At 43.1% G+C, this 21,910-nt stretch overlaps 1 protein-coding gene across 7 annotated transcripts in view; it reads right to left on the bottom strand.

The window, feature by feature from the left end:
• Positions 1-21,910, bottom strand: part of TMEM108 (transmembrane protein 108) — a 367,083-nt gene that overhangs the window by 13,711 nt on the left and 331,462 nt on the right. For all 7 annotated transcript variants that reach the window (XM_027061828.2, XM_053221443.1, XM_015085606.3 and 4 more), the window contains one exon: positions 96-1,523. In XM_027061828.2, the coding sequence (XP_026917629.1) occupies positions 96-1,523 (1,428 nt within the window). The remainder of the gene's footprint in view (positions 1-95; positions 1,524-21,910) is intronic.

The following is a 21,910-nucleotide window of genomic DNA, read 5'->3' on the forward strand; positions in this document are numbered from 1 at the left end:
GCTCTAGGGCAAAGGAACTCTGGGGACCGACAAGTTGATGTGGTAGAGGGAGAGGAGGGAGAGAGGGAGGAGTAGGGAGTGGGTGAGGCACTTACAGCAGGAGGAGATGGGCACACTGATGGCCAGGATCACCCAGGCGATGTCCATCTTGCTCAGGCAGATGGTGGCTCTGTGCTGGGGTTTGTCCCCTTCAGCCACATGGGAGATATTCCCTGCTGTTCCAGGCTTCCAGGTCCCAGCAGGAACCAGGCGGTTGAGGAAGTTTCCTGTGGCCGTGGACACCACTGTGGAGAGAGGACTGGGCACCCTGTTGGTCATGGTGGGGGTGGCTGTAGCCTCCTCCTTGGCTTGGAAAACAGTGCTTTCTGAGCCCCCGGTGGGGTGGGCTGGGGCCTGCGAGGTTGAGGATGTTCCCTGAGGAATCCCCTTGGAAGGGGCTGAGACACTGGCATTGAAGGCAGCCTGGGTGGGCCCCGCGGTGGCTGTGAAGACCCCAGAGCTGGTAGATGGAGGTCTGTCGGTGCCAGGGGTGACAGTAAGCCAGGAGTCACTGTGGCTGGGGCCATCCTGTGGGTCACCGCGGGGGCGCTGAGAAGGCACTGGGGCAGGTTGTGGGCTGGCAGGGGCACCTGAGGCTACTGTGGTGTCCGGCTCCTCTCCTTGGCTGGTGAAAGTGGAACCACCCCCCTGGTCTGCTCTGCTAAGGCCTGGCTTGTCCTCTGCAGGCACAAGGGGGTTGGTGGGTGGTGCCCACGAGGTCCTGCTGGGCGCCATGGTTGTGGTCACTGTCTGGGGCTGTGGTGAGGAAGAAGAACCCCAGAGTGGGTTCCTGGGGGTGAGGGTGGAGGGGTCAGTTTCTACAGACCCTGTAAAGTTGCCTTTGTAGATCTGAAAGATCTTCCCTAGGGGCCTCTTCTGCCCCAGATGTGTGGAGCTCTGATTTCGTCCCCGCTGGCCTTCCTTCCTCCCAGAGTGGCCACTGGGTGCAGGCAGGACAGAGCGTGATGAACTGCCGGCCCCCTTTCGGGAAGAGCCTGGGGGCCTGGGAGGCCTGCGCGTGGTAGCCCGGGTGGGTGCTGTGGTGGGACGGCTGCTGGCTCCTGTTGGCTTTGTCAGCAGGATGGTGGGTGCAGCTTCTCCCTGGGGGCGGCCCTCTGAGGGGGAGGATGTGGTTGCCATGGCAGTAGGAAGGGGCCCTGTGGGCAGTGGGCCTTCAGAATGTGGGGTGGTTGCTGTCGCCATAATGGTGGAGATGGTGTTTGTAGGAGGGTGTCCATCTGGATGGGGTGCTGTCATTGCCATGGGAGCTGCAGCCTGTGAGGAGGGTCCATCAGGATAGGGGGTCAGTGTCACCACAGAAGTGGGTGCAGTTGCCATGGATGAGTGTCTGGTAGAGCTGAGGGATTCTGTCACCATGGTGCCTGGGGTGGTGCCTGAGGGGAGAACCTGAAGAGATTCTCTGGGAGATGGTTCCTGGGTGGCAAATACCAGTGCTTCGGTCAGTGCCAAGATCAGGAGGAAGCCTTGAGAAGAAGACAGAGAGAAGAGGTGAAATGCCTGGGGAATAGCTCAGAGTCTGGACCTTCCTTACCCATGAACCTGTAAAGCTCTGGGAACTCAAAGGAAACGTTGGGAGTATTCCGGAGGTCCACACTGCCATCCTGACCCTCATCAGATACAAGATCATGTGAAGTTGGGCAGGTCTATTAAGTAGGTGCTACCCAGCACTGTTGGGGAGAGGAAGCTAAGCTGGTCAGGACCATCCTTTGCTAAGTGCCTGTGAAACACCATCAGCCCTCCACCCAAAAGCAGCTTCTGAGAACAGGCTGGGCTGGGTGTAGGAAGAAGGCTTGTGGCCTCTGAGTGTCTGCTACCCCTCTGCAGCCAGAGGGTGGTCAAGGCCAGGTTGATCAAAGGGAAGCTGGCAGCTCTATGTGGAATGCTTACATAAGCAGAGCTGACCAACTCTCATGCCCTTTCTGAATCTTCCATTTATGGACTAGACAAAGGCAGAAATGGTCAGAAATGCTCTCTTTCTTCAAACCCACTCACCAGGCAAGTAGGGAGGGTCTCCAGACCTCTCCTTGACCCTAGAGGACAAAAAATGAACAGGGCAGTCTCTGGCTCTGGGTGAGCTCAAAGAAATCCACAAACAATCCTAAAGCAAGGCAGCGACATCTCAGTGCCATACAAGAGCAACAGGCAGAGGGGGACAAGGGTCCAGAGGGTGACCAGATCTGGTGCCCATACAGCACTTAGCACAGAGCCTAAAAGAGATGCACACTGTGAACACCAGCTGGTTTTGTGGTTCTCATTAATGTTAACTGCTTTTCCTGTGGTGTTCATGTGGCTGAACTCTCTGTGGAAAATCACTTGTGATGCCCAGCCTTTTGAGTAGGAGGATGCCTTTTGAGCATTAAAAGAAAATCATGAGTTTTGCATGATGATCAGCGTGTATGCTTTTGGCTCATTGAGAAAATGCACAAGGACAAAAACCTATAAATTTAAAAATACTTCTAAATGTATGTAGATTTTATGAATCATAATAGCATGTGCCACATTTTACAAATAACACACCACATATAAATGTGAGACATAGGATCTGTTCAGATTATAAACTGGAAGACTGGTCACCCCAATAGAATACATGGGCTGAGAAGAACTGGTCTCCACTGCTGAGGTGTAGCCTGACAGACTTCTAAGGTCTGATTCTGACCTGTGAACTCCTCCTTGTACTTATGAAACCCCTCCTGGTCACTCTCATGCCCTTCCTTCAGCTCTGCTGGCCACCCAGACAATGGTAGAGATCTGTCACTATCTGGTAACTCTCTGGGAGCTGCCCTCCCCCACCAGATTCAAGCAAGACAAATGGCCAAAGCAGGGGCCCGGGCAGTGATTTCTGCATGTGTGGGACAGTCAGCAAAGCTGCTGACGGGAAGACAGGGGCCCTGGTGAGCTTTCAGAAACAGAAGGGGAGATCATCTCCTGGCATTCCTTTGAAAGGAGGCCCGGGATCACCACTGAGGCCACCTCTGACTTATGTGGAGTGGGGAAGAGTCTGAGCGTGGACCTGCTCCCCGTACTCTGCACTTCTAAATTAGTAGGTGGAAGGAGGCCAAGGGACTGCAGATCGAACGGACTGTAGCACATACAGTCTCTAGGACCAACAGTTTGTCCTAAGCGACATATTTTTTCTTCTAAACTTTCATTGGTGACCTAAACCATGTAACAACTGTAAGCTCTGTTTGTTCAAGTCAATCCTAAAAACTGTTTACAGAGCACCTGCTCTGACCCAGTCTCTCACGCTTGATTTAATCCTCACAACCACTCGACAGGGCAGGAAATTGAGATTTCAGGTAGATTAACTAACATGTTCAAAGTCCCACAGTAGCCACAGTATATGAAACCGACTATGTCTAAGATGCCTGCTTTTCCTGGTCAGCCACACCAGTGATGCAGGAGGAGGAAGGGGCTGACAGGAAGTTGCTGTGCCACGGTGCTCTGATGGGTTCAGGGTTTTTCTAACTCCTCTCTTGCAGTCAAACACCACAGGGACAATCTGTTCTTATGGCTGGGAGTCTTGACCTTGGATGTTTTGAGAGACATTCTCTTATGAGCCTCATAAATTTACTCATAAGTTCCTTGGTTCAATATAAGTGTTAAAGATTGAATTGTTTCCCCCAAATTCATATGTTGAAGCTCTAACCCCTAGCACCTCAGAATGTCACTGTATTTGGTGACAGGGCCTTTAAAAGGGGTTATTAAGTTAAACGAGGCCATTAGGGGTGGTCCCTAATCCAACCTGACTGGTGTCTTCATAAGAGGAGATTAAGACACACAGAGTGATGCAGACATGATTGTGCACAGAGGAAAGGCCATGTGAGGACACAGTGAGAAGGTGGCCATCTTCAAGTCAAAGGGAGAGGTCTTATCAGAAACCAATCCTGTCAGTACCTTGATCCTGGTCTTCTAGCCTCTAGAACTGTGAGAAAATAAATTTGTGTTGTTTAAGCACCCCAGCCTGTGATACTTTGTTACAGCAGCCTGAACTAAGACAGGTGTCTTATCTTATATTACAGATATCTCAGAAACAGGAAAGGGAGAGACCAGGGCTTGTGTGAAAGTAGCTTATTTTGGGAAGTGATCCAAGGGGACAAACATGGGGGTCTGAGATGAGTTAAATAGAGAAAATCAACCTGAGCGTAGGTTATGAGTTGATCATGATGAGCAACTCCTATTTCCTGGGGACCTCTGAGGGGCTGAGTAGACCGCACCTCAAACTGAGTGAGAAGAGCACTCACTTACCCAGCAGCTCCCGTCTCCACTGGTCCAGGGCTGCTCCCCAGCTGCTCATCCCTCTGTACTTCCTCACTCCTGCACGAGGCCCACAGCCCATGTGGCTGAATAAGAGAAGCCCTGGGCAGAGGGGCTGTCAGGGAATGTCTGTGCCCAGCTGGTGGCTGGAGTGACAGCTGGAATTAAAATTAAGGGCCCAGAGGAGTCCTGGGGTCGAACACCAGATGTGTTGGAGACAATCAGAAACCAGAGACCAAGGACATGGCAGTCTTTTGGCAGCAGCACCAAGGGCAGTGCAAAGCTTTCAGAGACCCTGAGTGATCCCAGTGACAGGCCTGGGAGTGGGAGAGGAGCCACCCTGGCCTCCAGAACTTCTGCAGCACTCTAGAGGCAGAGGGGTTAACACATCCTAGTCTTTAAAAGACTTGGGAAGGGAAATGTTCCTGACTTTCCCACTGGGAACATTCCAGGGACTAAAATCCTCCCGCTGGGAAGTAATATGACTACAATCATTTCTTGCTATAAGACTTACAGTATAAGTAAATGTTTGCCTTTGTTGCTTTTTTTTTTTTTTAAGTTATCAGTGTCCTGTAAGGTTATTTTTCTCTCTGTGAGGACTGTTAAATTACCTCTCAGACTTTTAGACTTTAGAGCAAAACTTTGTTTGGTGCAATGAATGGATATTGTCATCCTGGGTGCACAGAGTTTTCATTTGAAGGATGACATTTAGCTGTCACAGTGAGAGGGGGCCCTAAGAGGTAACTTAATCAAATCTCTTCATTTCACAGAAGAGGCAATGGAAGGAGCAAAGTGACTTGTCCAAGAACACACATCAGGTTGGGGACACAGCCTGGACCACAGCCATTATTTCAAAGCAACTTTCATTTGTGTCATAAAAATTGCTACAATGTTGCACTGCCCAAACACCTCCTTCAACCTCCACTGTTACCTTCACTAAGAAAATAAGATGTGACTTTACCTCTCCTCCTTGGCATAAAAGGTTAATAACTTAATGGAAGGGCACACAATGTCACAATAACTGTGCAAGGCCTTCAACCTGGGGCACCCCTAACAGATGCAAATTTTCATTCAAGTCCCTTTTTGTTGGTCTGCTCACTCCTCTCCCTACAATCTGGGGCTACCGCTTCTTTGAATACCATTTGCATAGATTATGCATAATAGCCTCTGGAGGCTCTAATTCCAAATATGTGAGAGAGACTAAAACTAAAATCTAGCCTGACATGCTTTAAATGTGGAACTGATTTTTAAAGTATCTTGGAATAAGGACAAGTGTGGGGAGTGGAAACTCACAGACTGATGGGTGACCAGATGTCACAGGAAGGCCTCCTCCTACCTAGAAGTCCAATGTATACATGATCTCAGGGCCCAAGGAAAGGAAAAGTCCTCTCTCTTATGTTTATTTGGTTGGCTGCCCACAGTGCATATTAGGCATGATATTTGCAACTGGAAAGGCAAGGAGGGAGTTGGTGAAGAGAGAAATGGCTAATTGAATGTACTGAGGTGCTTCTTATGTACTATGCACTGCTTGAAGGGCTAAGCCTCTCCTGATATATTTAATTCTCATAACAACTTGATGAGACAAACACTATCATTAGCTTGCTGTTGCAATGGGGGAAAAGCAGCACAGAGAGGTACAGGAACCTGTCTACTTTCACACAGGTGGGGAATGGTGAACTGTGATTTGACCTGGCACCTCAGCTCCAGAGTCTACACTCTTAGACACTTTCACTCAGGGATCTGCTTGGCACCACACCTTCTCCCATCCATCAAGCTACTCTGCACATTCAAAAGCAATGATCCACAATCTTTTGGGAACTGATTTCCTATTATTGGTCTTTTGGATTTTCTTCCCTGTTACCTGTTTTCTTTCAGGGCTCTATATGACAGATTTGATGTTGTTTTTAATAAGACGGCCAATTAACTTTATCCTGTAAGTAACTAGGGAAACTTGTTGTTGTACAATAAAAGGGCCTTAATTCTGCTCTTCTCCAATCCTGACGTATCATGTATATTGCTGTTTTTGTCTTAAAATTGCTTACACACACACACACACACACACACACACACACACACACACATTTCTTACATGGAAAAAAATTCCCTTCCACATCTAAACAGTTCTATTTCATTTTCCTTGTAATTTAAATGTCTTCATCTTCTAAGTAGAGCTTCCCTCCCCATTAAACTAGATTTCTACTGCCAGACATTTTCCCCATTGCTTTAAACTCTGTGACAGAATCATAGAATCAGGAGTCTGAGAAGTCTTCTGAGCCACCCCTGTCACCAAGCAAGAGGGCACCTCACCCATCTTTTGCAAGTTCAAAGACACTCTACCCACCAAGAGATAGGATCAGTTTCCTCTCTCCTTGGCCCTACGTAGGCCTTTGTGACCCCTGTGATGAATAGAACAGGGCAGAAGTGACAGCACCTGACTTCCAAGATCAGGACAGAAAAGGTCATGTACATTCTGCAAGTTTCTTTCGGGGGACTTTGGCCCCATGTACGAAGTCCAGTGGCCTCCAGGCCACTGTGGAGAGACTGTGTGGAGAGTGAGAGGAAGGCCTAAGGAGTCCCAGGTGTTCCAGCCCCAGCTAGGCATCAGACATGACAGTAAAGAAGCCTAGAGACAACTGTGGCCCCAGCCACTGTTGGGTTGCAACCACACAAGACACTCCAAGTAAGAGCTGCCTCAGTAAGCTCAGTCAACTCTAACATTTGGGAACAAAGTAAATGATTAAGCCATTGTTTTGGGGGTAGTTTGTTTTGCAGCAATGAATAACTGGAACACTTAGGAATTTAGCTTCCGCATGTGATGTTTTGACAACAAAAGGAACGCGTATTCACAGCATACCAAGTCTGATCATCAGGGGGTTCTGTTCTCAACATGGGCAGGAACACACCTTCTTGCTAGGAAATGGGCTTTTCTAATTTCAATATTATTACCTTTTAGGAGGAAGGGATGTTAGGACTCTCTGGTGTCTAACTCCTTCACTTTATAGATGATAAGGCTTTTTGAAAATTTTTATTAAAAATAATTTAAAAATTAAAAAATATTTTAAAATATTTTATTTTTTATTTTATATAGAGAGAAAGCAGGGGAGGGGGCAGAGGAGAGAGAAAGAATTTTTTAAAAACATTTTTAATGTTTATTTATTTTTGAGAAAGAAAGTGCAAGCAGGGGAGGGGCAGAGAAAGAGGGAGACCCAGACTCCGAAGCAGGCTCCAGGTTCTGAGCCATCAGCACAGAGCCCGATGTGGGACTCAAACTCATGAACTGTGAGATCATGACCTGAGCTGAAGTCAGACACTTAACCTACTGAGCCACTGAGGTGTCCCCTGCTTTTTTTTTTTTTTAATAATTTTTTCAATGTTAGAGAATCTTAAGCAGGCTTCATGCTCAGTGCAGAACCTCACGTGGGGCTTGATCCCATGACCCTGGGATCATGACTTGAACTGAAATCAAGAATTGGATGCTGAACCAACTGAGCCACCTGGATGCCCCCCACAATCCTCTCTTTAAATCACTGGTCCTGATATTCTAGTGTGTTCCATCCTCTGAACTTCAATGTTCCCTTTTATTTTAAAGATCAAACATGAAATCCTCATTTCTCAGACCACGATTTCCCTCAGAAATAAATAAGCATCATTGCCTTTAGGGTGTGCTGGACAAATGCTCTTAAAAGGTAACTTAGGCTTATGACCTTGGCTTCTTTATGAAACCAGGGAGTTTAGGGTGCAAATCTTTGCTGTTGCCCTCCTTCCAGGTAGTAGCCATACCTGTGGCCTCCAGCCAGCATGAATTTCCTTGTGCTATAACTCTGGGAAGCTAACATAACACAGTTTCCTAACGAAAATATTTTATACATATATGAACACACATATGTGCATGCATACACAGCACTGATTCTCTCTTAGGAACAGGAAACAGGCAAGAATTTGCAGCCAGGGTCCTCCTATAATCTCCATGCTAACATATGGTCAATTCATTTGTCTAAAGTCAAAACAGCTACCATGTAGAAGTACCAGGATTTAAATGTAGGTTCTCTGATCTTGGCTGCTTGAGACCCTAGGAACGGAAAGATTTTTGGCCCAGGAAAATACCCTACGTGAGCAGAAGAACATTTTATGAAGACAGGCAATGATGCAACAATAGTAACAACTATGATGACTACAATTAAAAAATAAAACTTTCCCCAAAGATAGCAACACTTAGGACAACTATGCTGCCTTCTACCTTCAGCTTTAGCTTTTTTGCCTTAGCCATTCAGCTCCTCTTAGTACAAACATTTTCCACCTAGGACTCCTCCTTGGTCTTGAAGACCTTTTAGGTAGCCCTTCTTGTGTGCCTGTAATCTCTAAGCCTAACCTATTCTAACCCCTATCTCTTTGAATGGAAATAGACAGCATCTTATCTATGTGCATGTCAGAATTGTAAGCTACCAGAAGGTAGAGACTGTGTCTGGTTCAGTGTTATATCTCCATATCTAGTGTAACACTGTGGCTACAACAAATATTTGTTGAAGGATAAGAAACCTAAATTACTCACTAGTCAGCTGTGGTAGTTTGTATTTTCCAAAAATAATCACCACAATACATCCCAACCCACCCAACTCTTCTTAAACGTGACTTGGCACTCCTAGTGGAGGGGCGAGGTCTTTGTTCTCTCCCCTTGAATCTGACTGGGGCTATGACTGTGGCTGAAGTGAAGCCACATGACTTCTGAGGCTAGGTCATAAAAGGTGGTTTGGCTTCTTCCTATGTCTTATTCTTGGGTGCTTACTCTTGGAAGCCAGCCACCATGCTATGGGGAAGTCTGAGTAGTCCATTGAAGAGTCCACGTGGAAAGGAAATGAGGCCCCTGGACTTCAGTCCCAGTGGAACTTTTGAGATAACAACCAGCACCAACCTGCTATCCATGGGAGTAAGCTATCTTGAAGACTGATTTCCCAGCCCCAGACAATCCACCCTAGCTAAATCTTGATGGAGCAGAGACAAGTGATCCCTGCCCAAATCACAGATTTATGAACCAAATGAATTATTATTTTTGTTTTAAGCCACTAAGTTTTGGGGTGGTTGGTTAGGCAGCAACAGTGACTGGAATACGACCTATATAGAAGTGAACTTAGAGCTCTTTCAGTGATAATTCTCACCTTATGGATCAGAGTTATTTTTTGTTTGTTTTTTTAAGTGCAGGAACGCAACATGCTGATTTTGACTTGGGTTCCCTTATTTTCCTTCTCTTTTGCTCAGACTTAAGGAAAGGGAAACATCTTAATTCTGGGTTCTTTCTATAGCATCATGATTTCTCCAATTTAGGCTACAAGTTCCCCCAAAGGAAGAAAGGAACATGGCAGCCTAGGAGTGCCATGGAGCTTCTTGGTCCACCATGCACTTTGTGGCTCAGGGAGACAGATGGAATACAGCTGGAGGCTAGTATATGGTGGCCACAGATTGGAGAATATGACCATTTCCTTCAAGGAGCTACAATTTTAGAAGGGAAGAAAATCAGCTATGATAGGGGCATAAACCCATACACCAAAGACATTCTCTCAAAGACTTCCCTCAAATAAACAAAAATAAGAGTCAGAATTAGATAGATGAAAAGGTCAACTCAGCTTCTAATAAAATAACGGATCATTAATATTCAGGGAACATATCACTGACATCATGGGAAAGAACACAAATACAGCCCCGACTGGCTTGTACTCTGCCAAACTAAAAGGAAAAGGCTAATAAAAAATGTTCCAGCTTTACAGTAGAAGAACCTGACAAATACTACCTCAGCCAGGCGATGAAGGTTAACATCAACAGAGATAAAGTCATGGCGACAGTATGAACCCTTGACATGAACATAGTACTTTACCTCTGTAGTTTTCCTTCTCCTATACCCCCACTCTAATGATAAGAAAAACATATGAAAAATCTAAATTGAGGGACAGTATACAAAGTATCTGATTGATACACCTCAAAATTGTAAAGGTCATCAAAAACAAGGAAAGTCTGAGAAATTATCATAGCCAAAAGGTGCCGAACGAGACAATGTGATGTGATATCCTGGATAGAGTCCTGAAACAGAAAAAGGACATTAGGGAAAAATGAAGAAAATGTGAATAAAGTCTGGACTTCAGTTAATAATAATATATCATTTCATTAATTGTTACAAATGTACTATAGTAATATAAGATGTTACTAACAGAAAACTGAGTGCAGTGTATATAGGAATTCTCTGTTCTACTCTTGCAACTTTTCTGTATGTTTAAAACTACTCTAAAATTAAAAAAAAAAATTTTTTTTAAGTTCCACGTGGGTCCTGGAGGGGGACATAGTTGAAGGGAGGTTTGCAGGCAACTTCCAGCAACCTGGTATAAGATCATGTGTCCACAGAAGGGGGCATGCAGATACAACACTGCGTAGGGGGAAAGACTGAGTCCCACCCTGCCGCCCTAATGGCAGCTTCCAGCTCCTCCTATCTTTCTTAACTTAGTGGGTGGATTCTGATTTAACCTAGCTACTGATATGTTGTGGAGCCTACCTGAAGAAAGAGAAAGGGGAAAAAAGATTCCATGACTATTGCCAGATACATTTATCTATATTCCCTCTGATTCTCAGCTTTTTAAATATTTGCATTCAGATCCAAAGTGTAGAGTTTGGAAGTGAAACAGAGAGACCAACAGCCTGAACACATAGTTTTTAAGTCTGTTCAAAATCCAACTGAGGGGTCAGGGTAAATGCCACTCACTTAATATAGTCACAACTTCCTTGACCCAGGAAGCAGGTTGCATGAAAACCAAAGCTTATTTATCATTACTATGGGACTAGATTGCCTTACCATTTAACCATGGGAGCCATATAAGGTGTTGGATATAGATACTTCTAACCTCATTCAAAATTTCTACCCATACCCCCTTCCTGCTATGTGATAATGTATCAATCTCTAAAAACCCAACTTGGCTGTCAACTTGTTTTGACAAGATCAAGGCCCTTCAGTATTTCTGGTCAGAAATGATGGCTCCCTGTGCAGTGCTCCCAGGGCACTCTGTTCCCATTTATATTGTGGCCCTTCTCCCTACAGAGTTCTTTATTCAAGGGTGTGGTAGGAAGGCATGGGACTGGTGGTGGTGGTGGTGGTGGTGGGGTTAATGGTATTTAGGATCAATTCTGGCTCTGTAATTTCCTAGTTGTGTAACCTCAGGCAAATTAGTTAAGCTTTGTTTTCCCCAGCTATATAATAAGGATGATGATGCCTAACTTCAGGGTGCTTTTAGAGGTGGGAGAGGAGACTAAGAGGTACAGAGGGTCCACACAGTAGTGGCATTCAACAGGTAGCAACTGTTGTTTTAGTTTCTACTACATTTAGGTCACTCCCCTGGGGCTGTGAACTTCTTGAGCATCTGGAGCCCCAGAACTTAGCTCACTGTCTGACTCGTACAAGGAACAGAATAATGTTTTCTGAACAATGTGGGAATAAAAGAATACTTAATTTCATGCATTTGAGTTATCTGCAGCTGAATGCTTACAACAAAATTATAGATGTTTATTTATTTGTTGACAATGTCAACAGAAGAAAGCAGTAAAAAAATGTGAGTCCTGTGATGTGGCTATACAGAGCCTGCGTGTGTCTTCATGTGGGTATTTATCTCACTTTTACTTTGCTTGTTTTTGTGGTTAACATTAACTAGTTCAAATGAACACAGCAATGCATAAGACAGAGTGAGGCAGGAGAAGGCTGAGACGGAACCTACATCCTATGTATCCTCCTAAGATCCTCTTCCGCAATTGTGCCCACTGCTGCACGTTCCATTCCTAATTACAAAAGCAAATAAGCCTTGTTTCTTCCAAAGTTCTAAAGGGTTGTGTGAAAGTGTGTGCCAGGAATTGGGCTTTACAGAGATATGTCTTGGCTTTAGCTTCCTGGTTGAAGGGGTGTGCTCTGGGCAGGTTTTCTGTTTTTGTTTTTTAGCTTTTTATTTATTTAATTTGAGAGAAAGAGAAAGTGCAAGTTGGGGAGGGGCAGAGAGAGAGAGAGAGAGAGAGAGAGAGAGTGAGACAGGCACGCAGGCACACAAGAGAGAGAATCCCAACCCCGATGCGGGGTTTGAACCCGTGAACTGTGAGATCATGACCTGAGCCAAAGCCAGACACTTAACTGGAGCCACCCAGGTGCCCCTGGGTAGGTTTTGATGACAGCAATAAAGAAGTAGGACTAACAGAAGGACTTATGTTGAGGGCCAGCTGACAGGGGAGCCAGCCCTGTGAAGCCCATAGAGTCTCCAGATGCTTGGCTCCTATAAACCCAATAAAATGACTCCTCCAGGGCCTGAAGTCCCACAGCTTGGGGTCTTGGCCAGTGGGCTTCTCAATGAGCATAAGAGAATCTTTGGGACTCCTAAGAAGCCCCTTAGATAGTTCTGAGGACCTTGTCAGATAGGCAAGGTCACTAGGATCTGTCTACCCTCAGCTTTAAATTCTCAAAAGGAAGAAGAAAAGGCACAAAGTTTGGGCCTGATCATGCCTGAGAATCATTTACCTAAAAAGAGCATTGGGGTTTTTGACCTGACATCCTCTGGGGCTTGTCTGAAGCATTATCTCTCAGCACCCACTCCTCTTCACAAAGAGCTTGCTGTTTACTGAGAGGAAAATGGGAGGCCAGCAGGGACAGTGGCAAGCCTGAGGGGAAGGGGTGGGCTGAGTGGAGAGGCTGACATCAAAGAAGGGTGTCTGCTCTCTCTGGCACATTGGCTTGCCTGCTCCTGAGCTCCTGCAACTTCTCCACTAGCATTGTGCAAGGCTGCTTGGTATTCTCCTGGTTCCCTGATGGGGCTGGCTGCAGACTGTCTGGTACGGCTCTCATCAGTTGCCAAAGTTCACTGCCTGTTCCAGTTTGCCTGGAACAAAACGGCTCAGGCAACACAGCTGTGCATTCTTGTGAAATTGCCTAATTTCCCATTTCAAGGCAGAATGCCCATACTCTAAGGTATAATTTAGGTTTTGGGCATGAGCTAGATTTCACAATTGAATTCTGAGTCAGCCCTCCACGCTGTGCGTGCTTGGGGATTAAAGCTTTGCTCCCTCCCTGCTCGTCCCTCCTCCCCAATACTGATAACTATTCACTAATTTTAGATTTCCACTTATTGAGAAACTACTATGTGCCAGGCACTCTACTAGGTGATTTTTATATATTATCTTACTCAGTTATCGTAAAACCCTATGAGGGAGAAAAGAACAAACCTTAATCCATGTGACTACAAGGGTACCCACCCTCCACCTCTTTATTCTTCTCTGTTGGAGTAGAAATCTATGGATTTAGGTACTTAAACAATTCAGTGCGTACTTAGAGGTAGCTTTCTGGAGGAAAAACTAATAAAATCATCTTGTGCATGTCAAACCAAGGAGATAAGAACAGCATATACAGAACAAGGAAAGAACAATGGAAGATAGTCTGTAATTCAAGACTATGTGGGATGTAACAGATTTGATGTACACTAGCTTGGCAGGGAACCCATGAAAGGCAGAGGAACCCAGCAAGTCTTCCTGGAAGAGGAGAAATCTGAATTTTCTTACTACCATTCCACCATTCATTCATTTCTTCATTCATATATTCAACAAACATTTATTGAGGGCTAAGCTGAGGGTAGCTTTGTGTTTTCTAGATAAACTGGCATCCTGATCTCAGACATGGGGATGGCTGCTATTACTTCATTCCCCATGATGGGCACTAAAATGCATATTGGTAGAGAAAATTCTGGCAAATTCTGAAAAGGAATTTTTTCAGAATTTATCCATGGGTAGAAAACACTTCAGCATTTTATATTTTACAGTATGCTTATGTTCAGAACCAGAACACACATTTATTAAATATCAAATTAGGTTTGAAGGTATTTTACTCTTAAAAACCCAATTAATACTCATATTTTATAAGAGGTGGGTTTCATTCCCTAAAGCCAAGTTTCAGAGATGTTAAAAGACTTATTCAAAGTCACACATTCAAGGGGGAGCCAAGATGAATACATAGCACACAGTTCAAACACTGCCTCTGACTTGAACCAAAGAAAATAAGATCAGAATCAAACCTGAAGCACATCCTGAAATGTTCTACTCCCAGGCTAAGCCTAGGGTGACATGGGGACCACCACCCCAGCCCAACTCCAGAATGTTGGTTTTTGTAGACATCTTCTTCAGTAGCCTAAGGTAGCTGCCCCTACCTCCTAGGCATGGGGAGGATGGGAGGTGGTTCCTTGCCCCAAATTTGGTTAGCTGTTCTTCCCTTACTCTAGCCACAGCTCCCACAACAGGTACTGAGGCACATAGGTAAGTGATGTCCCCCCGACCAAATGTGACCCAAATTTCTTTTAAAATCTAGAACACACTGTTTAAATCCTACAGACCTAGGAATAGGACTCTTTGCAATAAAGGGTGCTTAAGTTCTATCCTTCTCCTCCCTCTTCTCTTTCCTGGAGAGATATGGGGAGAAAACAGACACTGGGACTAGGTAGAAATTCACTCATTAGTTGTATGGCCTTGTATCAATTTCCCAGGCAAGGTGGCTATGTTGGGATTCTGTCTGGTGCTTTCTATTCACCATGATGTTCTTTCATTAGTTCTCAAGATTTTGTACTAAGTTGGTGCAGTGGACAATGTTGCTTGCCATCTAGATTCCTCCTTCCACCCCCAGTAAGGAGGTCCTTATTCTATAGCTACTAGGAGTATTGGCAGCTGATGGCACACAGCTGAGTTTCTCTTTGGGAATTTTTCTCAGTTGACAGAGCTGCCTTGTTCATGGATATACCCTCTTCCTGGGAAACTTGCATCCAATGACTGGATACTGTTGTTAAAAGGACTAATCTCCTTGCTTCAATTTGGGACAAGCGTAAAGGGCCACTCCAGCTCCAGAGTTCCCCATAAGGTTGGTTGAGGATTTTGGTGTGACTGCATCACAGCCAACTTCTCCCCCTGCCCAATACTGCTTCCTTTACTCTACTAAAGGTATTGATTCTGGGAACACTTCCAAAAAACATCCAGTATGCAAATTTACAGCTCATAGTATGCTTTCTGGGAATAATATCTGCAACATACAGTATCCAATCAATGCTGATAAGGAGGAGGAGGATGATCCCCCCCCTTGTCATTCTTTTCCTATGTCTTACTCATATATTACCCATTATGTCCTGTGTCTTAACCATATATTCCTTCCATCTCACTTAATATTCCCTTAAAGATTCACCACTTTTAGATACCCTCTCTTGGTGTACCCTTTCCTGGTCCTAGTCATTATAACCATGGTTATCACTCTAAATTATATGTAAGATCTATATTTTTGTCATTGTGTATTTCTGACATCTTTTCATTATCCTGGAAGCCCTTTGAGAGAATAAGTATTTTCAAATTCAATTTAAAAATATCAGTCTCACCCAAATTTGAGGAGGGGAAGATGGCAGTGGAGTAGGAGGACCCTAGGCTTATTCCAGGAACACACTAGATAACTATCAAATCATCCTAACTACCCCAGAAATTGTACTGAAGACTGAAAGAACAAATTCCACAACTAAAGGGAGAGAAGAGACCACACTGAAGAAGGAAGGAAGTGTGGAGATGTAGTTTAGGAGAAAAATGGATCATGTGTGTTGTGGAGGGGAGGGAGCAATGGTTATAGAGAAGGGGGAGAGAGAGAGAGAGGAGAGAGAGAGAGAGAGGAGAGGTGAGGTGAGGCAAGGCAAGGCGAGGAGAGAGGTGCACACAGGGGAATGGACAAGGAGCATGTTTCCTCAAAGCCATTGGAAAACGAGAGGGGCTGAATTTCATGAGTTCTCTAACCAGTGGGTCTTAAAATCTGGAGTTTTAAAGGTCAGGAGGCTTGGCTGGAAAACAGCCCAGAGGGCACTGCCCTGCTCCTGGAGAGAAGGCAGACAAACCACCCAGGGGCAGACAGTATAGAAACAGCAATCTGAAAAACACCTGGGGCATAGTGGGGAGATTATCTTGGAGAGCAACCCTGGGAGGCAGCATTCATGTAGATGTCTCTCTGGGAACAGGAGAGCTGGCCAGGGCCATTTCCCTCCCCTGCCCCTCTGCATAAACACAGAGCCACCTGTGGGAAGCAGCACAGCACCAACACTGGCTGCTTAATTTGCTTATATCAAGCCCCACCCACCATGCTTTGGTGGGACTGTCCTTCTCAGTCAAGCTTGCCTTAGTCACAGCATGGCAGACCCTGCCCCTAGAAGACCAGCACAAACCCCTGCCCAACTCTGTCGCCTAATCAGAGAGTGAGTTGTACAGGGTCTCAGTTCTGGTGGCATTGGTGTCAGGTTTCATTTCACAAGCAAACCAGAGCACACCTAAAGATAAAACTTGCCACATTCAGGCCAGGCACCAAACACTGCCCATAGCAGGCAAGAAGAACCTCTGCAGACAACTGGCCTGAAGGATACAGCAGCAAAATATAATAGCAGAGTACATGCAACATACACCAGAGACATTCCCTGAAGCACCAGATCCTGAGCACTACATCATCTCTTCTTTATAAGGCCATAACTGTCAGAAGCAGGAGACATAACTGACTTTTCTAACAGACAGAATGCATAGACTCAGACAAAGTGTCAAGATGGAGGAATTTATCCCAAATGAAAGAACAAGATAAGGCCATGGCTAGAGGTCTAAGCAGAACAGAGATAAGTAATATACCTGATGGAGAATTTAAAGCAACAATTATAAAGATACTCACTGGGCTTGAGAAAAGACAACATCAATGCGACCCTTACCACAGAGATAAAAGAGTTAAAAAAAGAATCAATCAGAGATGAAGAGTGCAATAAATGTGATTGGAAACAGGCTTGATGTAATGAAAAGCAGGCTGGAAGAAGCAGAGGAATGAATTAGTGGCCTAGATGACAAACTAATGGAAAATAATGAAACCAAAGAAAAGACAGAAAGAATTATGCAAAATGAGAATAGATTTAGGGAACTCAGTGACTCCATCAAACATAATAACACACATATTATAGGAGTCCCAGAAGAAGGGAGAGAAAAGGGGGCAGAAAATTTATTTTAAGAAATAACACCAGAAAACTTCCCTAATCTGGGGAAGGAAACAGACATCCAGATCCGGGGAGGCACAGAAAACTCCCATCAAAATCAACAAAAGCAAGCCAAATCAAGACATTATAACTACATTTGCAATATACAATGACAAAGGAAAAATCTTAAAAGCAGCAAGACGAAAGAAATCCCTAACTTACAAAGGAAAACCCATAAGGCTAGCTGGAGATTTCTCAATAGAAACTTGGGAGGAAAAAAAAAGAAACTTGGCAAGCCAGAAAGGAGTGGCATATTTTCAAGTTCTGAAGGGGTAAAATCTGCAGCCAAGAATACTCTATCCAGTAAGGCTATCATTCAGAATAGGAGAGATAAAGAGTTTCCCAGACAAAAAACACTAAAGGATTTCATGACCACTAAACTGGCCCTGCAAAAAATATCAAAGGGAACTTTTGAGTGCAAAAGTGACAAAGACAAGAAAGGATTAGAGAAAATGTCCAGAAACAAATAATAAAATGACAATACATATCTATCAGTAATTACTTTGACTGTAAATGGACTAAATGCTCCAATCAAAAGATATAGGGTGTCAGAATGGATTAAAAAAACCAAAACAAAACAAAAAAAACAAAACCAAGACTCATCTATATGCTACCTATAAGAGACTAATTTTAGACCTAAAGAAACCTGCATATTGAAAGTGAGGTGGTGGAGAAACATTTATCATGCATATGGATGTCCACAGAAAGCCAGAGTAGCAATACTTATATCAGACAAACTAGGCTTTTTGTTCTTGTATTGTTATTATCCTGCTTTGGGTATGATGGTAGTACTGGCCTCACGGAATGATTTTGAATGTTTCCTCTATTTCATTCTTGGTAAGATTTTGACCAAAACTGTCATTAAATATTTTTTAAAAATGTTTAGTAGAATTCACTAGTGAAACCATGTGCTCTTGGGCTTTTCTGCGCTGGGAGATTTTTGTTTGCTAATTAAACTTTCATTCTTGTTATTGGTCTAAGAAGATTTCCTATTTCTTGGATTCAAAATTCATGATTCAATCAAGGTAACTTGGGCATTTCTAGGAATTATCTGGTTTCTTTTTCTAAGTTATCTGATTTGTTAGTATCTAATTTTTATAGTAATCTGTTACCACACTATGTATTTCTGTGGTTATCTGTTGTATTGTTTTCTCTTCCATTTCTCATTTTAGGTTTTGACTCTTCTCTCTCTTTTTTCTTTAATGGAGTGAAAGCATTGCCAATTTTATTTATTTTTATGGAAAACTTGGTCATTATTTTCAGTGTTATGTTATTGTTTATTCTAGTCTCTATTTATTTCTGATTTTTCTTTGTTATTATTTCCTCTACTAAATTTCAGCTGTCTTTTTTCTAGTTCCTTATGGTATAATATTATTTATTTAAACTTTTTCCCTTGATACAAGCATTTATAGCATAAATTTCACTCTAACATCTCCTTTTGCTGCACACTGTAGATTTTGGAATATTGTGTTTTCTTTTTCTTTTGTTTTGAGACATATTTTGATTTGACCTTTGATTTCTTATTTGGTCCACTGCTTGTGCAGTAGTGTGTTAATATTTACATATTAAATATTTAATATTTACAGTGTAGATTTTCCAGCTTTCGTTTATTGTTGATCTTTAGTTTTATGCCATTTTGGTTGAAAAATATATTTGGCATGATTTCAGTCTTTTTCTGAAAATTAATTTACTTATTTTGAGAGACAGAAAGAGCACGGGGAGAGGCAAAGGAAGAGGGAGAGAATCCCAAGCATGCTCTGCCATGTCAGTGCAGACCTGGCCATGGGGCTTGATCTCATGAACTGTGAGATCATGACCTGAGCTGAAATCAAGAGTTGGATGCTTAACCAACTGAGCCACCTATGTACACCTGATTTCAGTCTTCTTAAATTTGTAATATTTGTTATATCTCTTTTTATGTGGATTCTTCTGTGTGTACTTGAAGAAAATGTGTATTCTTGGATGGATTTTATTTTTTTTATACACACACACATATATATGTGTATATATTTATGTATATATGTATGTGTGTGTATATAAGTATATACATATACTTATACATATACATACATATATATATAAATAAGGGGTTTGAATCTTGGCAGTCTGGCTTCAGGGGTGGCCACATTACCACAAGGTCCTCCTGCTCAACCATAACTCCCTGAAGGATGGGAGGAAACATTATTTCTTTGTATATTTCCATAGCATAATGGAATGGAATGGATGGAACGTTTCTTAGATGGAATGGTTTATATATCTTTTAGAACCATTTATTCTGAAACAGGTTTCAAGGAAAAAATGTTCTTTTTGAAAAAAAAAAAACTAACTGAGGGTACTCATTTAAAATAAAGCATATCAGCCTGGCTCAGTTGGTAGACCATGTGACTCGATCTCAGGGTCCCACATTGGGCATGGAATCTACTTAATTAAAGAAAAAATTTTAAATAAAAAATAGATAAAATAAAAATATATAAAAGCAAATAAAAAATAAAAAAATAAAAGAAATAAAAGAAAAATTAAAAAAAAGCATATCAGAGGTGAGGGGTGTAGGGGATGGATGAAATAGGTTAAGGGGATTAAGAATAAACTTAATCATGAAGAGTACTGAGTAATGATATATAGAATTGTTGAATCACTATACATATCAATGTATGTTAACTATACTGGAATTAAAAAAATTAATACACCAAAAAAATCTATTCCTCCTACCCAATAATATACGTTGATGATTGAAGGCATCTAATCCTGTTGGCTGAACATTTGACAAATCCCTTATAACCACCTCATCTTCCTCTCAGTTAATTCATTCAGCATATATTCACTGGGTGTCCTATCTGAACTAAGCATTGTTTATGCTATGTGAATACACAAAGAAATAATGTTTCCTCCCTATCCTCCAGAGAGTTATGGTTGAGCAGGAGGGCTTGTGGTAATGTGGTTGACTCTGAAGCTAGACTGCCAACATTCAAACCCCTTACTCCCATGTTCTAGCCCAGTGACCTTGGGTAAATTAAACTGTCTGTGCCTTAATTTCCTCACCTATAAAATCAGATTAAAAACACTATCTTATAGGATTTTTGTGAGGATTAAATAAGTTAATATATAAGGGGTTTATAACACTGTCTAGTAGACAGTATTATCTAAGACTACACTCTCCAATATGGTAGCCATTAGTCACATGTAGCTACTGGGCATTCTAAATGTGGTTAGTTCAAGTTGAGATGTTCTGAAAGTGTAAAATACATATCTAATTTTTCCAGGTGATTCCAATTTCACCAAATTTGATAGGCACTGCTAAGGGAATGCAGAGGAACTGGTGACAGGTCCTGTTAGAAGAGAAGACCATGTCATCTACCATCCACACCAGTTACAGAGAAGACGTAGGGCAGGGGAGGCCACACAAGAAATGGTCTAGGCATTTTAGTAAATTTGAAATACAAATAGGTAGCCTACAGCAATGCTCCATTCCACACTGCTTGGCAACTTCAGTTGCTGCTTTTTCTGGAAACAATGCCCTCTTTGCCAGACTGGGTCTGCAGTCTTCTACACCTTTTTAATCTAAAGTGAGCCTAGAACAAAGGGAATCTAAACTCTTGCCCTAGGTCAAATTAATTTGCATTTGTAAAGCACAACCTCAAAAGGCATGTTTGTTATTCTCTGTGTTGTGCTCCCTACTAGGTGGATGTGGAGCTGACTTGGCAGCCTAGGTTCAGAAACAGTGCAAGAGAGCAGTTGCAACAGCTCAGGAGCTAGCCCATGACAAGTGGGTCAGCTTCTAAACAGAGCCACTTCTTGAGAACATCATAAGCCACGGAAGGATTAGGGGGTAGCTATAGAGATCTTTTTCCATTAAGAAACAATTCTACACTAACTCCATGATTTTGCACTTTGGATTTATAATCTTTTTTTTTCTCTTGGGCACTTACCAAATAAATGCCTTTCATTTAATGAAGTCTAAATTCTGCCCTTGGTCTTCAGTGGGGCTACACAGAGGGACATGAATCCAGAGAAGTCCATGCATTATGATGTGGGTATGACACATTGTGAATTAAAGGACTTAGTAAGCTGATGCTGCATTACTCTTCCTCGGGGAGAGGAGAGCTGGGGATAAGGGGCCCCATGGGACATCATCACCTGGGAGGAGGATGCAGGTACATAACAAACTCATCTTTATATGGAAACCTGTCTTTGCTCTCTGCTCCCCAGGTTTCTTCTTCTTTTTTTTTTTTTTTTTTTTTTTTACAGCTTGTGTATTCATAGACCTCTCCATTCACAATGATGAATGATATCACCTTCCCTCACTTCCCTTAATGCAATTATGCTGCAGAAGTTTTGGGCCAGTGCAAGGTTTCCATTAAATGATTTCTTGGAAGTGGCATTGTGTCTGTGGCTTTCACCTACCAAAAGAAGGGCAAGCATCCGAATATTAGCAGTGATAGGTGTCTCATGTTTACTGGCAATTATGATAATAATAATAATAATAATAATAATAATAGAAGTGTAGCAGTGACAGTGGTCGT

Source organism: Acinonyx jubatus, chromosome C2, assembly GCF_027475565.1.
Source record: "Acinonyx jubatus isolate Ajub_Pintada_27869175 chromosome C2, VMU_Ajub_asm_v1.0, whole genome shotgun sequence".
NCBI lineage: Eukaryota > Metazoa > Chordata > Mammalia > Carnivora > Felidae > Acinonyx > Acinonyx jubatus.